Source organism: Rhodamnia argentea, chromosome 5 (genome assembly GCF_020921035.1).
Source record: "Rhodamnia argentea isolate NSW1041297 chromosome 5, ASM2092103v1, whole genome shotgun sequence".
NCBI lineage: Eukaryota > Viridiplantae > Streptophyta > Magnoliopsida > Myrtales > Myrtaceae > Rhodamnia > Rhodamnia argentea.
This window is the reverse complement of record NC_063154.1, coordinates 2,679,839-2,692,539: the sequence shown is the minus strand read 5'-3', so window position 1 is coordinate 2,692,539 and position 12,701 is coordinate 2,679,839. Positions and strand designations below refer to the sequence as shown.

General features: G+C 41.0%; 2 protein-coding genes across 2 annotated transcripts; one reads left to right on the top strand and one right to left on the bottom strand.

Annotated features, from left to right (window-relative positions):
• Positions 1-1,507: 1,507 nt before the first annotated feature.
• Positions 1,508-6,063, top strand: LOC115743716 (proline transporter 2-like). Its single transcript, XM_030678635.2, has 7 exons — positions 1,508-1,968; positions 3,073-3,297; positions 3,393-3,487; positions 3,762-3,951; positions 4,696-4,820; positions 5,210-5,425; positions 5,579-6,063. Exons 1-7 carry the CDS (start codon positions 1,866-1,868, stop codon positions 5,954-5,956), a joined length of 1,332 nt encoding a protein of 443 aa, XP_030534495.1. The 5' UTR covers positions 1,508-1,865; the 3' UTR covers positions 5,957-6,063.
• A 3,438-nt stretch (positions 6,064-9,501) lies between these two features.
• Positions 9,502-12,669, bottom strand: LOC115743813 (probable LRR receptor-like serine/threonine-protein kinase At3g47570). The gene is made up of 2 exons (XM_030678787.2): positions 9,984-12,669; positions 9,502-9,866 (listed from the first exon to the last, which is right to left on the bottom strand). The coding sequence occupies exons 1-2, from the start codon at positions 12,667-12,669 to the stop codon at positions 9,502-9,504; spliced, it is 3,051 nt and encodes a 1,016-aa protein (XP_030534647.2).
• Between the last annotated feature and the right edge of the window lie 32 nt (positions 12,670-12,701).

The window sequence follows — 12,701 nt, the reverse complement described above, 5'->3', positions numbered from 1 at the left end:
GACCCCATCGAATTGACAGTTGAGGGCAAACCTTTCGCCTCCATGCAAGGGATACGCGTGTTCGTTATTAAAAATTTCATTAGAATACGGTGTTTTTTTTTTTATCATTTTATATCCTGATCAGAGTCGTTGGATTGAAAAAGTACATAGCGCTTGCAACACCGACGCTGTGAAACCAATCAATCACGTTGCCAACAGACATACTACCCTGTTGATAAAGAGATTGGGAAATAGGGTCAAAGAACGTCAAGTCAAGAGTTCGATTCCCGTGAGCACCGCACGCGCACACATATACATAGAAAAGATGATTGGTACAAGAGCTAAAAAAACGATCGATCATGTTGTTTCGCGTGATGCTCGTCCGAATAACTTTTTTCGCCTGAATTTCGGTACCTTCTTTTAGTAAGAATCGACTTTTTCAAGCCGTGATTGTCTTGTGCACGGTTGCAACTTAAAACGTCTTTCTCATGAGCCGCATGACCGGAAAATTGAAAGAATTTTCCCTGTCTAAGGTGGGTTTACGTCCTTCTCAACTCCACTAATGTTTGACGCTAGAGCAATTCAACTCACGGAGTACTTCATGAGACGGGCGCTTGTCACTTTGCGTCAAGCATGCTCCTTCTTCAGCTTCCGAGAGTCACCTGCACTTTTCTTCTCCATCCATGGAGGAAACTTCCACAACCCGCCACCTGTCTCTCATTGACAAATCCGACATCTCAATTAGTTCCTTAATACTAGTACAAGCAACTCCTATTTGACCTTCAATTATAACGATACATGATTCAATAATCGCCGATAAAGAAGACGGAGAATATATAGAACTAAATAAGAGGGACGAGGAAATTATTTGTCCTTGTGTTTGACCTTTCCCCCAAAATCGTTGCGTAAGTGATAATATTCAAATATGCCCATAAATCTTTATGGTCAGTTGAAATATCGAAAAAATTTAAAAGTCAAATAAAATATCTGCTCTCCTCTCAGCCTTTTTTTTTGCCGCACGTGTCAGCTTTCTATTAGCCCGCCGTTTGCCTCGGAGACATCAGTCCCGAAGTGTACCAAACAATAAAAAATAAAACTAATAGGAGCAGTAAGTACTAAGTATGATTAACGTGAGAAAATCGCTCTTAATTATATCATTTTTGGTTTTTAGCCAGCGTGCGTAATTCCTATTGGCTGACCCGTGGCATTCTGCTGCAGGGTGCGGAGGGAGTATTCCAACGCTCCACATGACATGGCGTCCGATCGTCCGTAGATCAGGAAAATCGACCATGACCTCCTCCCGCGTCGGCCCGACCGAAAGTAACGAATCCCGATCTCATCGCTGTCGAAAATCCGAGAGCCCATGATTCCGGGGGAGAGGGGGAGGAAGTGATCCTTGTTAGCGACCCGGGAAATTTCGAAGCTCTGCGACCATTCCCAAAACACTGCGCGAATTTTTGGGAAGTGCGCAGCGCACATATCTCTCTCTGTCTCTCTCTATCTCTCTCTCTGTGATGGGCAAATATGCAAATACAGGGCGGGGCGGATAGGGAAAAAGTGAAGGGTCTCGCTTTTTTTTGTTTTTCTGAGGACGCCATTGAGTAAATAATCGTAAAGTTATGAGCTTTCCAATTTGTGGCTGCTATTTTCAGTTTCCTTCGGCAACTTTCTTCTTGGGTTGAAATTTCTTTTTCGGGGTGGTTTTTCTGCTGGCTGCGATCAATTCTCGCTTTTAAATACGAGAGTGGGGAGGGCAGGGGCGAGATACGCTGGCTCTGACAACAAGAACCGGCATATTGGAGGAGGCGGAGGAATTGCTCCTGGGAAGTGGCGGTGGAGTTGGTGAAGAAGAAGAAGAAGAAGAAGAAGAAGAAGAGAAGGAGCAAATGACAATGGAGGGAGGTGGTGAAGTGGGTCCAAGGAAGGTCCATGATGAAGATCATTTTGAGGGCGTTGAGATCCCGGAAACTGCACATCTCATTAGCAGAGGTAGGATACGAACGTGATTGTTCTTGTTCTTGTTTTTGTTTTTTTTTTTTGGGCTGCCTTCATCTACAGGTTTGACTTAGCTTGGCCAGCATCTAATTTCTGTGGTGAGTAAGAAAGTGGGATTTTCTGGTGTTTTTCCTTGGCTTGCTCTTTCAACAGGACCTTTGCCAATATTTGCAACCGGATCCGTTTTAAAATAAACAGCTCTTTCGAGGGATGCACACATTGTACTTTTTAGTCAGCGCTTGATGGAAAAAGGGCACAATCCAAGAAGAAATTTCACCAAATTCTCTCTTTTTTTGCCTCCATTTTCGTGCGGGAAGGACTGATTTTTTTCGTCTCTGAGTTGCGCTTTGTCTATGCGCGGCAGTGTAAAACTTTGGAGCTGGCGGTGTTTGATTATGCTTATTAGTATTTGGGATGATAGGATTTCTGGTGTACCCTTAGTTGTCGTTAGAAAGTGCAATTTCCTTGATAAGTCAGCCAGAGAGGATTGTAGATTGATGAGGTGCTTGCCACGGCTATTGATATGTTGAATGGTTGGAGAGGGTCAGCGTGATGGGAAAATGATGTGGGAGGTGATGTTTTTATTTCAATCAACGTTGCTGATGTTGCTGAAGCAGGGAAAACGTTGAACTTAATCTCTTGTTGAATGTTGTACTGCTTTCATGACTTTTTTTCCATTTTTCCTTTTCGGTAGAATGCTTTCATGACTTAGAAGAGGAGGATTGGAGGTAAAAAGGGTAAGGTTTGAATCTGTGGAGTAGATGTAAGTTGTCTTTGGGCATTCTGTTGTTCTGCAGGAGAAGCGCTTTTTTTTTTGAAGTTTTTTTTTTTTTTTTATTTGACTATACCCCCGGGTATTCTGTTTGGATTTGAGGGAAGAGCTGAGGAGGAAGGAATGATGAATGGCCACATCCTGAATTTTGATCAATCAACAGTATTAGGAGAAGGGAGGGCATGCTTTCCCTTGTACCTAGTACATTGATTACAATATCAAAGATCGACATATATCTTTTCTCCCATGTTTAGTCATTTCGATAATTCTAGCTTATTTTGATTAATATTTCACGTTTCCAATTAGCTTTCTCTGGTATGTTGCAGATTCATGGTTCCAGGCAGCATTCGTCCTAACCACTGGCGTCAACAGTGTTTTTGTTCTTGGATATTCAGGAACCATCATGGTTCCTCTTGGCTGGGTACCTGGAGTGCTTGGATTAATTGCCGCAGCAGCTATTTCGCTGAATGCGAATGTTCTCATTGCCAAGCTTCATGAATTTGGTGGAAAGAGGCACATTAGATATAGAGACCTTGCTGGACATATATATGGTACGAGAGCAAACCGGACAAATCTTTATTCTCTCTCATTACTGAAACGTCTCCTGATATACAAATGAACCTTATTCTTTTCTTGCCTGCTGCAGGTAGGAAAGCTTATTCTCTTACATGGGGATTACAGTATGTTAATCTCTTCATGATTAATACTGGATTTATCATTTTGGCTGGTGAGGCTCTGAAGGTAAAATCAACTGGAAGGAAAATCTACTTGCTGAAAGTTTTTCTTACTGTTAAACTCCATCACAAGTTAAATCAAAGAATCATGCAATTTGCAAGAAACAGGGAAAAAATCCCATGTTTCCTTTCGAATTGTTCTTCTTTCCACATGATATAAATCTGTTAACTTTCTTGCATTTCACTTTGTGGATTTTTTTCTTCCATCTAGACTTTTTGCTCCTGATGTTCTGATCACTTGATGTAATACTTGTATTTATGTCCTTGTACTCATTATACAGGCAGTTTATGTTCTCTTCCGGGATGACCATATGATGAAGCTTCCTTACTTTATCGCCATAACGGGTTTTGTCTGTGCGTTGTTTGCCATCGGGATACCTTATTTATCAGCTTTGAGGGTCTGGCTAGGAGTTTCCACAGTTCTCAGTCTGATATACATTGTTATAGCATTTGTATTGGCTCTACGAGATGGTAAGTCAACATTTTTTATTTATGATACCCATTATTCCATAATTTGCCTATCAGGACCACTGGGCTTCTCTTTTGCCTCTGTCGTTGGCCTAAAATTGTGCTTGCATGCTCATTGAATCTGGAAGTTTTAGCTATCTAGCTTGTCTAGTATTTGCTAGAATGGGCTAAAAACCACATCTTTTGATTGCAGGAAAGGATTTGAAAAGAGAAACTGAAATGGAACGCTATTTTCAGTGCTGAGCGTAGCACCATTTGTCTTGTTTGTGTCTACGTAATCTGATCTTACATATCTATTTGTTCAAGTTTCTCTGGATTTGCTGACATATATGCCTAGTTTCTTCCCATTAGTTTCCCAATTACCCATTAATTGATTATACATGTCGTTAAATGAAAATTACTGCAATTCTCTCTGCTTGAACTTGTCATACCCAGTTGTTGATTATACATATCGTCAAATGAAAATTACTGCAATTCTCTCTGCTTGAACTTGTCCCAATTGACCAATGAATGATTGAAGGAAATGCCTATCAGAAAGCTATCACATCAAGCTCTATCGTTTGCCGTGAATAGGATATCTTCTTTCAGTTGAATGCCTCCCAACTGCAAGCAAGCCACGTCTTCTGTAACATCTTAATATTTTGCGAACTGTATTATCTGGTGGAAATAAGATGCAAGTTTATCATATTTTGTGAAGAGAAGGCTCTAATTACATGGAAATTCTTAACGTTATTCTTGGTTTTATAGGCCTTAATTCTCCTGCCAGAGATTATAGCATACCGGGAGACAAAACAAGCAAAATCTTTTCAACCATTGGTGCTGCAGCAAATCTTGTTTTTGCATATAATACAGGAATGCTTCCAGAGATTCAGGTACTCTTTGAAGTTGAATCATTGACCTTTAAAGAGAAAAAACAAGTTTACAGAACAAGCATGGAAACCTTCTTTGCTCACTGGAGTTTAGAGGAAGTACTCATACCAATACAGTTGATTATTCTACTTGGGAATGACCTCTATGACTCTTCTGATCAATTTAGACGGGACACAATCTGATCGTATTATAGTTAGCTATGATAGAAATAGTTTTCTCCATGTAAGAACACCAAACGGCCATTCAATGGCAATTCTCCATTGTCATCAACACTGCTGAAATTTTTGTCCGTCATCTGCTAGATGGAGAGATGCTGCTTAAATTTTCTTCCGTCATCAAATCTACAACATACGTATGTGCCTCAATGACTGTTGTTTTGTGCATCTGACAGGCGACGGTGAGAGAACCTGCTGTAAAGAACATGCTGAAAGCTCTCTACTTTCAGTTCACCGTCGGATGCTTACCGATGTATGCGGTCACGTTTGTCGGATATTGGGCCTATGGGTCATCCACCTCGTCCTATTTGCTCAACAGCACCAAGGGTCCAGTTTGGGTGAAGGCATTAGCCAACATTTCCGCCTTCCTGCAAACAGTCATTTCGTTGCATGTATCTTGTTTCACCCTCTTCAATTTTGTTTCATCATCTCCATAATCACATTGCGCCTATCCTTGTGTTTTAGCAAAGTTACATTCACACTCTTCAATTTTCTCCATCTTTAGTCTAGCTCTGACCCTTTTCATCGTCCATTGTCTTCTGCAGATTTTTGCTAGTCCAATGTACGAGTACATGGACACCCGCTTTGGCATCACCGGGAGCGCTTTGAAAGTCAAGAACTTGTCGTTTAGGATTCTGGTGAGAGGCGGATATCTCGCCATAAACACGCTGGTTGCGGCCCTCCTCCCTTTCCTCGGCGACTTCGAGAGCCTCACGGGGGCGATAAGCACGTTCCCTCTCACGTTCATCCTCGCCAACCACATGTACCTGATGGCGATGCAGAACAAGATGTCTTCCCTTCAGAAGTCGTGGCATTGGCTCAATGTCTGTTTCTTCGGGTGTATGTCCGTTGCGGCAGCAATCGCGGCCTTGAGGCTTATTGCCGTAGATTCCAAGACATACAATCTTTTTGCAGATTTATGATAATTTAACACATGTAGAAGAGGGGAATAAAGTTAATGTGTATCTAGAATTGTGCACTGGTTGATTTTTGGAGTTCGCAAATAAGAGCTTCCAGCATAGAATTTGACCCTGTCCCCTCTTTTCCTTCTAGTGTATTGTCTTGTTCTGAATGACTGTTGCATCATTTGGAGATTTGGCCATTGATGACCTTCCCTGCCACTGTAATGCGAAGAAGTTGGAGTAAAGCAATAAGGTGAAGAGAGTGCTTGATGGGCCAATCCTGGTCTGCAGAATTCTATCGTTCGGTGCAAAAACCTGTGAATTTTTCAAAATTTGAATGGGTGTTGATACGTGTAAAGACAAGAAAAAACTGTTGATCAGACAAATGGTCGGTGGTTTGTTTCCAGGTAACTTATTGGCGACTTACTAGCACTTTGTTAAAATTACCGAATTTTTTTTATAGCCAATTTTGCTACTATCTTGATATCTTTTTAACTTTTATTTGCATAACCTAAAAAAAAAAATTTGCATAACTTACAAACAGTTGCGATTTACTAATGCTCCGTTTGTTTCGTAGAAAATATGACTTTTTCGAAAAATATTTTCTGGGAAGTCACTTCCTTTTTCAATGTTTGGCAAAAACTTGAAAAAGTTTCGAAAAATGTTTTCCGCCGTTTGGTAAGGAAAATTCGTCTTATTTTTTTCTTCAAAATAGACTCCGGTGCTCACTTCTTGTGAAGTCTCCTCTCTCTCTCAGCTCGCATTTCTAGAGATAGAGAGAGAAACTCGGAAGAGATAGGCGTTGCGCATAATATAATCTCCCGCACCGAGCAATAGGGATTTTGATTTCGGAGCGGGCCACCGATATTGTAGAGGAAGTGTGAGGTGATGGTGCTCGGAGTCGTAGCGTTGTCCCGACTTGCGATGCTGTCGGCGTTCACCGGAAAGTAAGTGGTTCCCGTTGACTGCGCCGCGGAGGTCTCGCAACGCCTCCTGGAGGCCACCCTCGGCGGCGACTCGGAATTGGCCGTCGAGTGCCTCGCCGACCCGCTTGTCGACGTCAACTACGTCGTAAAATCCCACTCTCAACACGCTTCAATTTTTTTCCTTAAATTTTTTGTAAAATTTCTCTATACGAACTCCACACAATATGGTGTAACAACAAGAAGACGACGATGCCAAAACTGGGAAAAAAAGGATGATAAAGACATCCTCAAAAGAATCGTGAAGCGTTCACGTTATGGGACGGCGGGATCTTGAAATGCCAGAGCCTCCCCATGCCCTCCACTTTGTACTTCATGCACAGGAATTCCTCCGCGTATGCCCTCGCCACCCGCCGGTTCACGTCGTGCGAGAACGCGTGCATCACCCCCTCCCCCACCCCCCCTCGCCATCTCCGCCGTTGTGAATATCGTCCCCATCGTCCCGCACCTCCATGGCGAGTCCGCCACCGAGGCCCGCGTGGAGCACGAGGAGTTCGGAATAGACGTTACGGTTATGTTCCTCACTATAGCTTTCCTTGTTCGAGGCCAGCAATGCCAGGCCTTACCTGGCTAGCCACCGGCCGTGGTCGTGGTCGTGGCCAGCGACCGATCGAGGGAGAAGAAGGAATATTAAAAAAAAATAAAAAAAATGAAAAATGAAAAAAATAAAGAAAGTAATTAAAAATAAATTTTATCCAAAAAATAAAAAATAAAATTTTTGAATTTTCAAAAAAATAAATAAAAACGAAAAGAAAGTAAAAAAAATAATTAAAAATAAAAAATAGTTGAAAGAGAGGAGAAATGAAAAGTGTGGAAAATGTTTTCCTCCTCTCAAAATGAGGAAATCATTTTCCTTAGTTTTAGAAGGTTTTTTTTTGTTGATCGGAAAATATTTTCCGTTGACCGCTCATTTTTCGCCTCCCAAACACTAGAAATTGGGGAAAATATTTTCCGAAAAAATATTTTCCGTGAAACAAACGGAGCCTAACTCATGTATGAATTTACCGATCTAAATTAGGATCACTTAACAACTTCTGTCTTGAATTACCAGCGAGCTTTGGATTACCGACTTAATTTCAGATACTCACCAATGTTTGATTTTCTTTTTAATTTATGAGCTTTTTATTGCGTTACCATATTTTATTTGATTAGTGGGCAATGTATTAACTCTTTTTAGAGATTACCAATCTAAATTGGGCGTAACTCGCCAACTTTTCTTCCATTAAATTGCCACATAGTATTGCCTTACCAACTCTAATCAAAGTTAGTTACCGACATTAATTTATATTTACTTAATTACTTTTCCTAGTGTTATTTATTTTGTTATATTTGCATTTTTTTATCAACATTTCTGTGATTAAGTTATCAACTTGTTTTAAATTACCGACTCTCATTTAAGTAACTTATCGATATTAGCTTTCTTTAAATTACCAATTTACCGACTTCTGTTTACCTTTCTTGACTACATTTTAACTTTACCAACTCTCATATGAACTTACTAACTTTAATTTACATATTCTATTGACTTCTGCTTGATTAATTGTGAAAAATAACACTAATATGAACTAAACTTTGGCCCAATATGAAATGTTATCTTTGAATTTTTAATTCGTTTAATGTGATCCTTATACTATTCCTAAATGTTGAATCTAGTCCCAAAAGTTTCAATATGTTCAACTTAGTCTCTCAACTTCCATGATCAAGTCAAATTGTTCATTTGCTACTATTCACAAGTTTTTGTAATTATACTATGCTCGGATTTTTAGATTATTTTTTCCATTTCAACTATTCTTTCCAAATCAACAAAAACTATGGTATCTTTTTATTAGCTTTTTGGTCTTTATAAATATTAAGATAATTTAATTTTAGGTATAGTTTAGCTTGCGATTACTATATATAACAGTAAAAGCAGAACCTCATTTAGAGTTGAATCAGGTCAAAAAAATAATGGTCTTTCTCAACGGACATCGACATTGTGTGGGATGTGCAAGCATGATGTCTCCTTGTAATTATAGATCGAACTAATTTAACTAGCTTAAAAGAGGGAAAGGGATAGATGTACTTGCTCACGTAGCATCATCCTTGATACTGGCTTGCATGTATGCCTTTTCTTTTCAATTGTCCGAAAATACAGTATAGATGCATGAATGACAGCATCATCCCTAATACTTCGTTCTCCTTACACGCCAACTTTCGTTTCAAAGGAACATTGAAACTCATCTTTGTTCTTCACGGTCTAAACTATTCATAGTCTACATCAGAACTCCATTCACCAACCTCACAATACGCTAGAGAAGCATCTGTCCCACGTTTGGATAAGAAGAGGACGATGACTTTGTCGTTGACTTTGAGTCTACTGAAGGTTCTCATATGCCGAAGTTTCCTGGATGACTTCACTATTTTTCCAACCCCGCTTTGGTTCTGCATGACGACTCTGTTACCTCCATGGCTCCATCTTCACATTACCAGAACAACACGTTAATCTAGATTTTTAAAATTTAAATGCGTGCAGTTGGGTGCTTATCTTTGCATAAATGGTTCAGTTTGGCATAATTTGTAGGAGGTACTGGAAAACTTACTGCTTCAATAACCAGTTGCGTAAAGTCTGTCCCTGATTGAACCTAATTGAGCTGCCACGTCTGTGATGCTCATTCGCTGTCTTGGGACTCCAACTGAGCAGGCTATCCCAATTCTGTATATCATTAGCAAACAATCCTGAACTGTACTCTTTTTGCTTTGGCCTGGATCGTTCTCTACTTCTTTAACTAGAACAGGATCAGTAATCTCTAGAACTCGTTTAGGCAATGCTTCCTCAACAAAATTATGAAGGTTCGAATTATCTTTGAATATTTCAGCTGTGGGACTGATTCCCGTGAACATCTCTAGCAAAAGAATGCCATAACTGTAGACATCACCTTGAATAGAAACCACACTACCTATTCCATATTCTGCACATATCAAGAAACAAGTATGGTTGAGCTATGAGAAAATAATACATGCAAAATGTCATTATGAAGTTAAAGGTTTTGTGAAAAGATGCTATCAAGGGACACAAGGAGACATACCTGGAGCAGCATAACCAATTGTTCCTCTCAAACCAACTGAGCTTATATTTGCATTCGTGTAGCATGTGGATTCAAGGATGATCTTTGTCAATCCAAAGTCGCCGACATGTCCAACCATCTCAGCGTCTAAAAGGACATTGCTTGGCTTTAGATCACAATGAACTATGGTGCTCCGGCATTGGTTGTGAAGATAATCCAATGCGAAAGCAATGTCGATGGAAATCTTTATCCTTTGGACGAGACTCAGAATTTTTGAAGGCCCATCTGCATCATCTCGGATTGGAGATGGGTGCAACCACTCTTCGAGGCTACCATTGACCATGAGCTCATAGACCAAAGCCTTAAAGTCATGTCCTTCATAATCTGTACTTGAACATACTGTCAGCACCTTCAAAAGATTTCGGTGTTTCATACGCTTTAGAGCCTCACACTCGGCTTTGAAGCTCTTCGGAGCACCATGATGCATTAAATCAGGCACCTTCACAGCAACTTTAGTCCCATTCTCCTGGAGTATTCCCTTGTAAACGGATCCAAAATTGCCAACACCAATCAAATTAGCTGAAGAAAAACCATTAGTTGCTTTAAGGAGAGTTCCATAAGATAAGTTTTGCCTGGTCTCGGCTTTGAAACTTGAAGTTGGTTCTTGTGCTTTTTTCTTCTTCAACCAACATACATACACCAAAACAAGGACAAGAACCACCCCTAGAATCCCAAAAATAACAGAGAGCGAGAGTTTCAATTTAAGAGCTACTCCTTTGCTCTTGGAGTGGCTAGAGATGCATTTAGGGAGCTGAAATTCGGGGATTCCTCCACAAATCTTGTTGTTTCCAGCAATAAAAGTGGCGCTCGCATTCTTGAAGACTCCTTCGGTTGGTAACATGCCTTCAAAATTGTTGTAGGACAAATTCAGAATTTCCAAGAAGTGAAATGCCTCTAAGAACTTTGGAATTTCACCCGACAAATTGTTATTGGAAAGATCCAATTCCTCAATGCTTCTTAAAGAACTAAATGATTGAGGGATGGGTCCTTGGAAGCGGTTATCCTTCATTTTTAATACTTCCAGTCCATCACAATCCCCTAGAGTACTCGGAATTTCACCACCAAACATGTTGCCAGAAATGTCCAGAGTAATTAAATGCTGAATTTTTCCTACTTCCGCCGAAAGGGCCCCACTCAAATGGTTGTGAGACAAGTTCACAAAGAGCAGAGTTTTAACTGCAGGGAATATGGAACCATTGAGATTGTTGTTAGCAAGATCGAGCTCCATCAGATTTTGACACTTCTCTAGATGTGAAGGAATGTGCCCGTAAAGTTGATTCCCATCAAGACATAATATAAGCAATTTCTTCATCTTCTGCAAAGAGGACGGAATTACCCCTGATAGATTGTTATTGGGGAGAATTAGAACCGTTAAGTTTGGAAGATTTCCCAGCTCAGACGGGATAGCACCTGAAAGAAAGTTGTTGCCCATCCGCAAGACTTCCAAGTTTACAAGATTGCCGATTGTTTTAGGAATCTCACCAAAAATAGGATTCATGCCCAATCCCAACCTTGTCATGTTAATGGAGAGATTACCAATGCATTCTGGCAACAACCCACCGAGTCTATTATCGAGAATAGACAACACGTTTAAGCTAGTGATGTTGGTTAATGAGCAAAGGAAGCCCAAGTCACCTAATCCCCCACTTCCAAGGTGGTTAAATTGAATGCTCAACCGTTGAAGGTTCCGCAAACTTTCAAAAGAAGGAACGTTCCCTGAGAGTTTGTTGCTCCCAAGTTGAAGTATTCGTAGATTTGTGGCATTATTAGGCATGGACAGAAGGATTGATCCAACAAACTGGTTCTCTTCAATGCCGAAAAATTCTAAGTTGGGAAGACCAAAGCCGATCGTGGTGGGAAGACTTCCATGTATTTGGTTATATCCTACATCAAATGTTAACAATGAAGACAAATTGTAGAGGGAAGGCGGAACCGTACCGGACAACCGATTTCCTCCTAGAGTGAGTGATGTTAGTTTGGTCAGTAGGCCTAGAGCCCGAGGAAGACTCCCGCCCAAGTAATTTTCCTGAAGATAAAGATCGTCCAACGATGATAAGTTCCCAATGGAAGAAGGGACACTTCCTGTTAAATGGTTTGCTGCTAAACGAAGGGCCTGAAGCTTCACCAATGAGCCAATCTCCGGAGGAACTTCTCCGTTCAGCTGGTTGTGATGCATTCCGAGGAGAAGGAGGTTAAGGCAACCCGAAGTGTTCTTGGGGATTTCGCCCGTGAGAGAATTGTTGGACAGCGATAAGTAGCGGAGGCGGTGCAACCAGCCGATTTGGGAAGGGATTTCATGGAGAAAGCTGTTATTAATGAGCCACAATTTTCTCAAGAAGCTGAGGTTCCCGATGTGAGGGGAGATGGACCCTAAGAGCTTCTGGGAACTCAGGTCCAACACGGTGACTCTGTTGTGGTGTCGGCGGCTGCACGTAATGCCGTGCCATTGGCAGAGGCTAACCGTGTTGTTCCACGAGCTAAGCACACCGAGAGGGTCATCGATTATCCCAGCCTTGAATGCAAGCAACGCAGATTTGTCGGTTTCATTCGATAACGAGTAGACTCGTGCAAAGCCCAATGCAATCGCAATCGCAAAAATGAAGCGACGGAATGGTGATTTTGCAAATCTGAGGCTCAGAAATTGCATGGCTCAAAGCAGAAGGGGAGTGGAGGGATGGG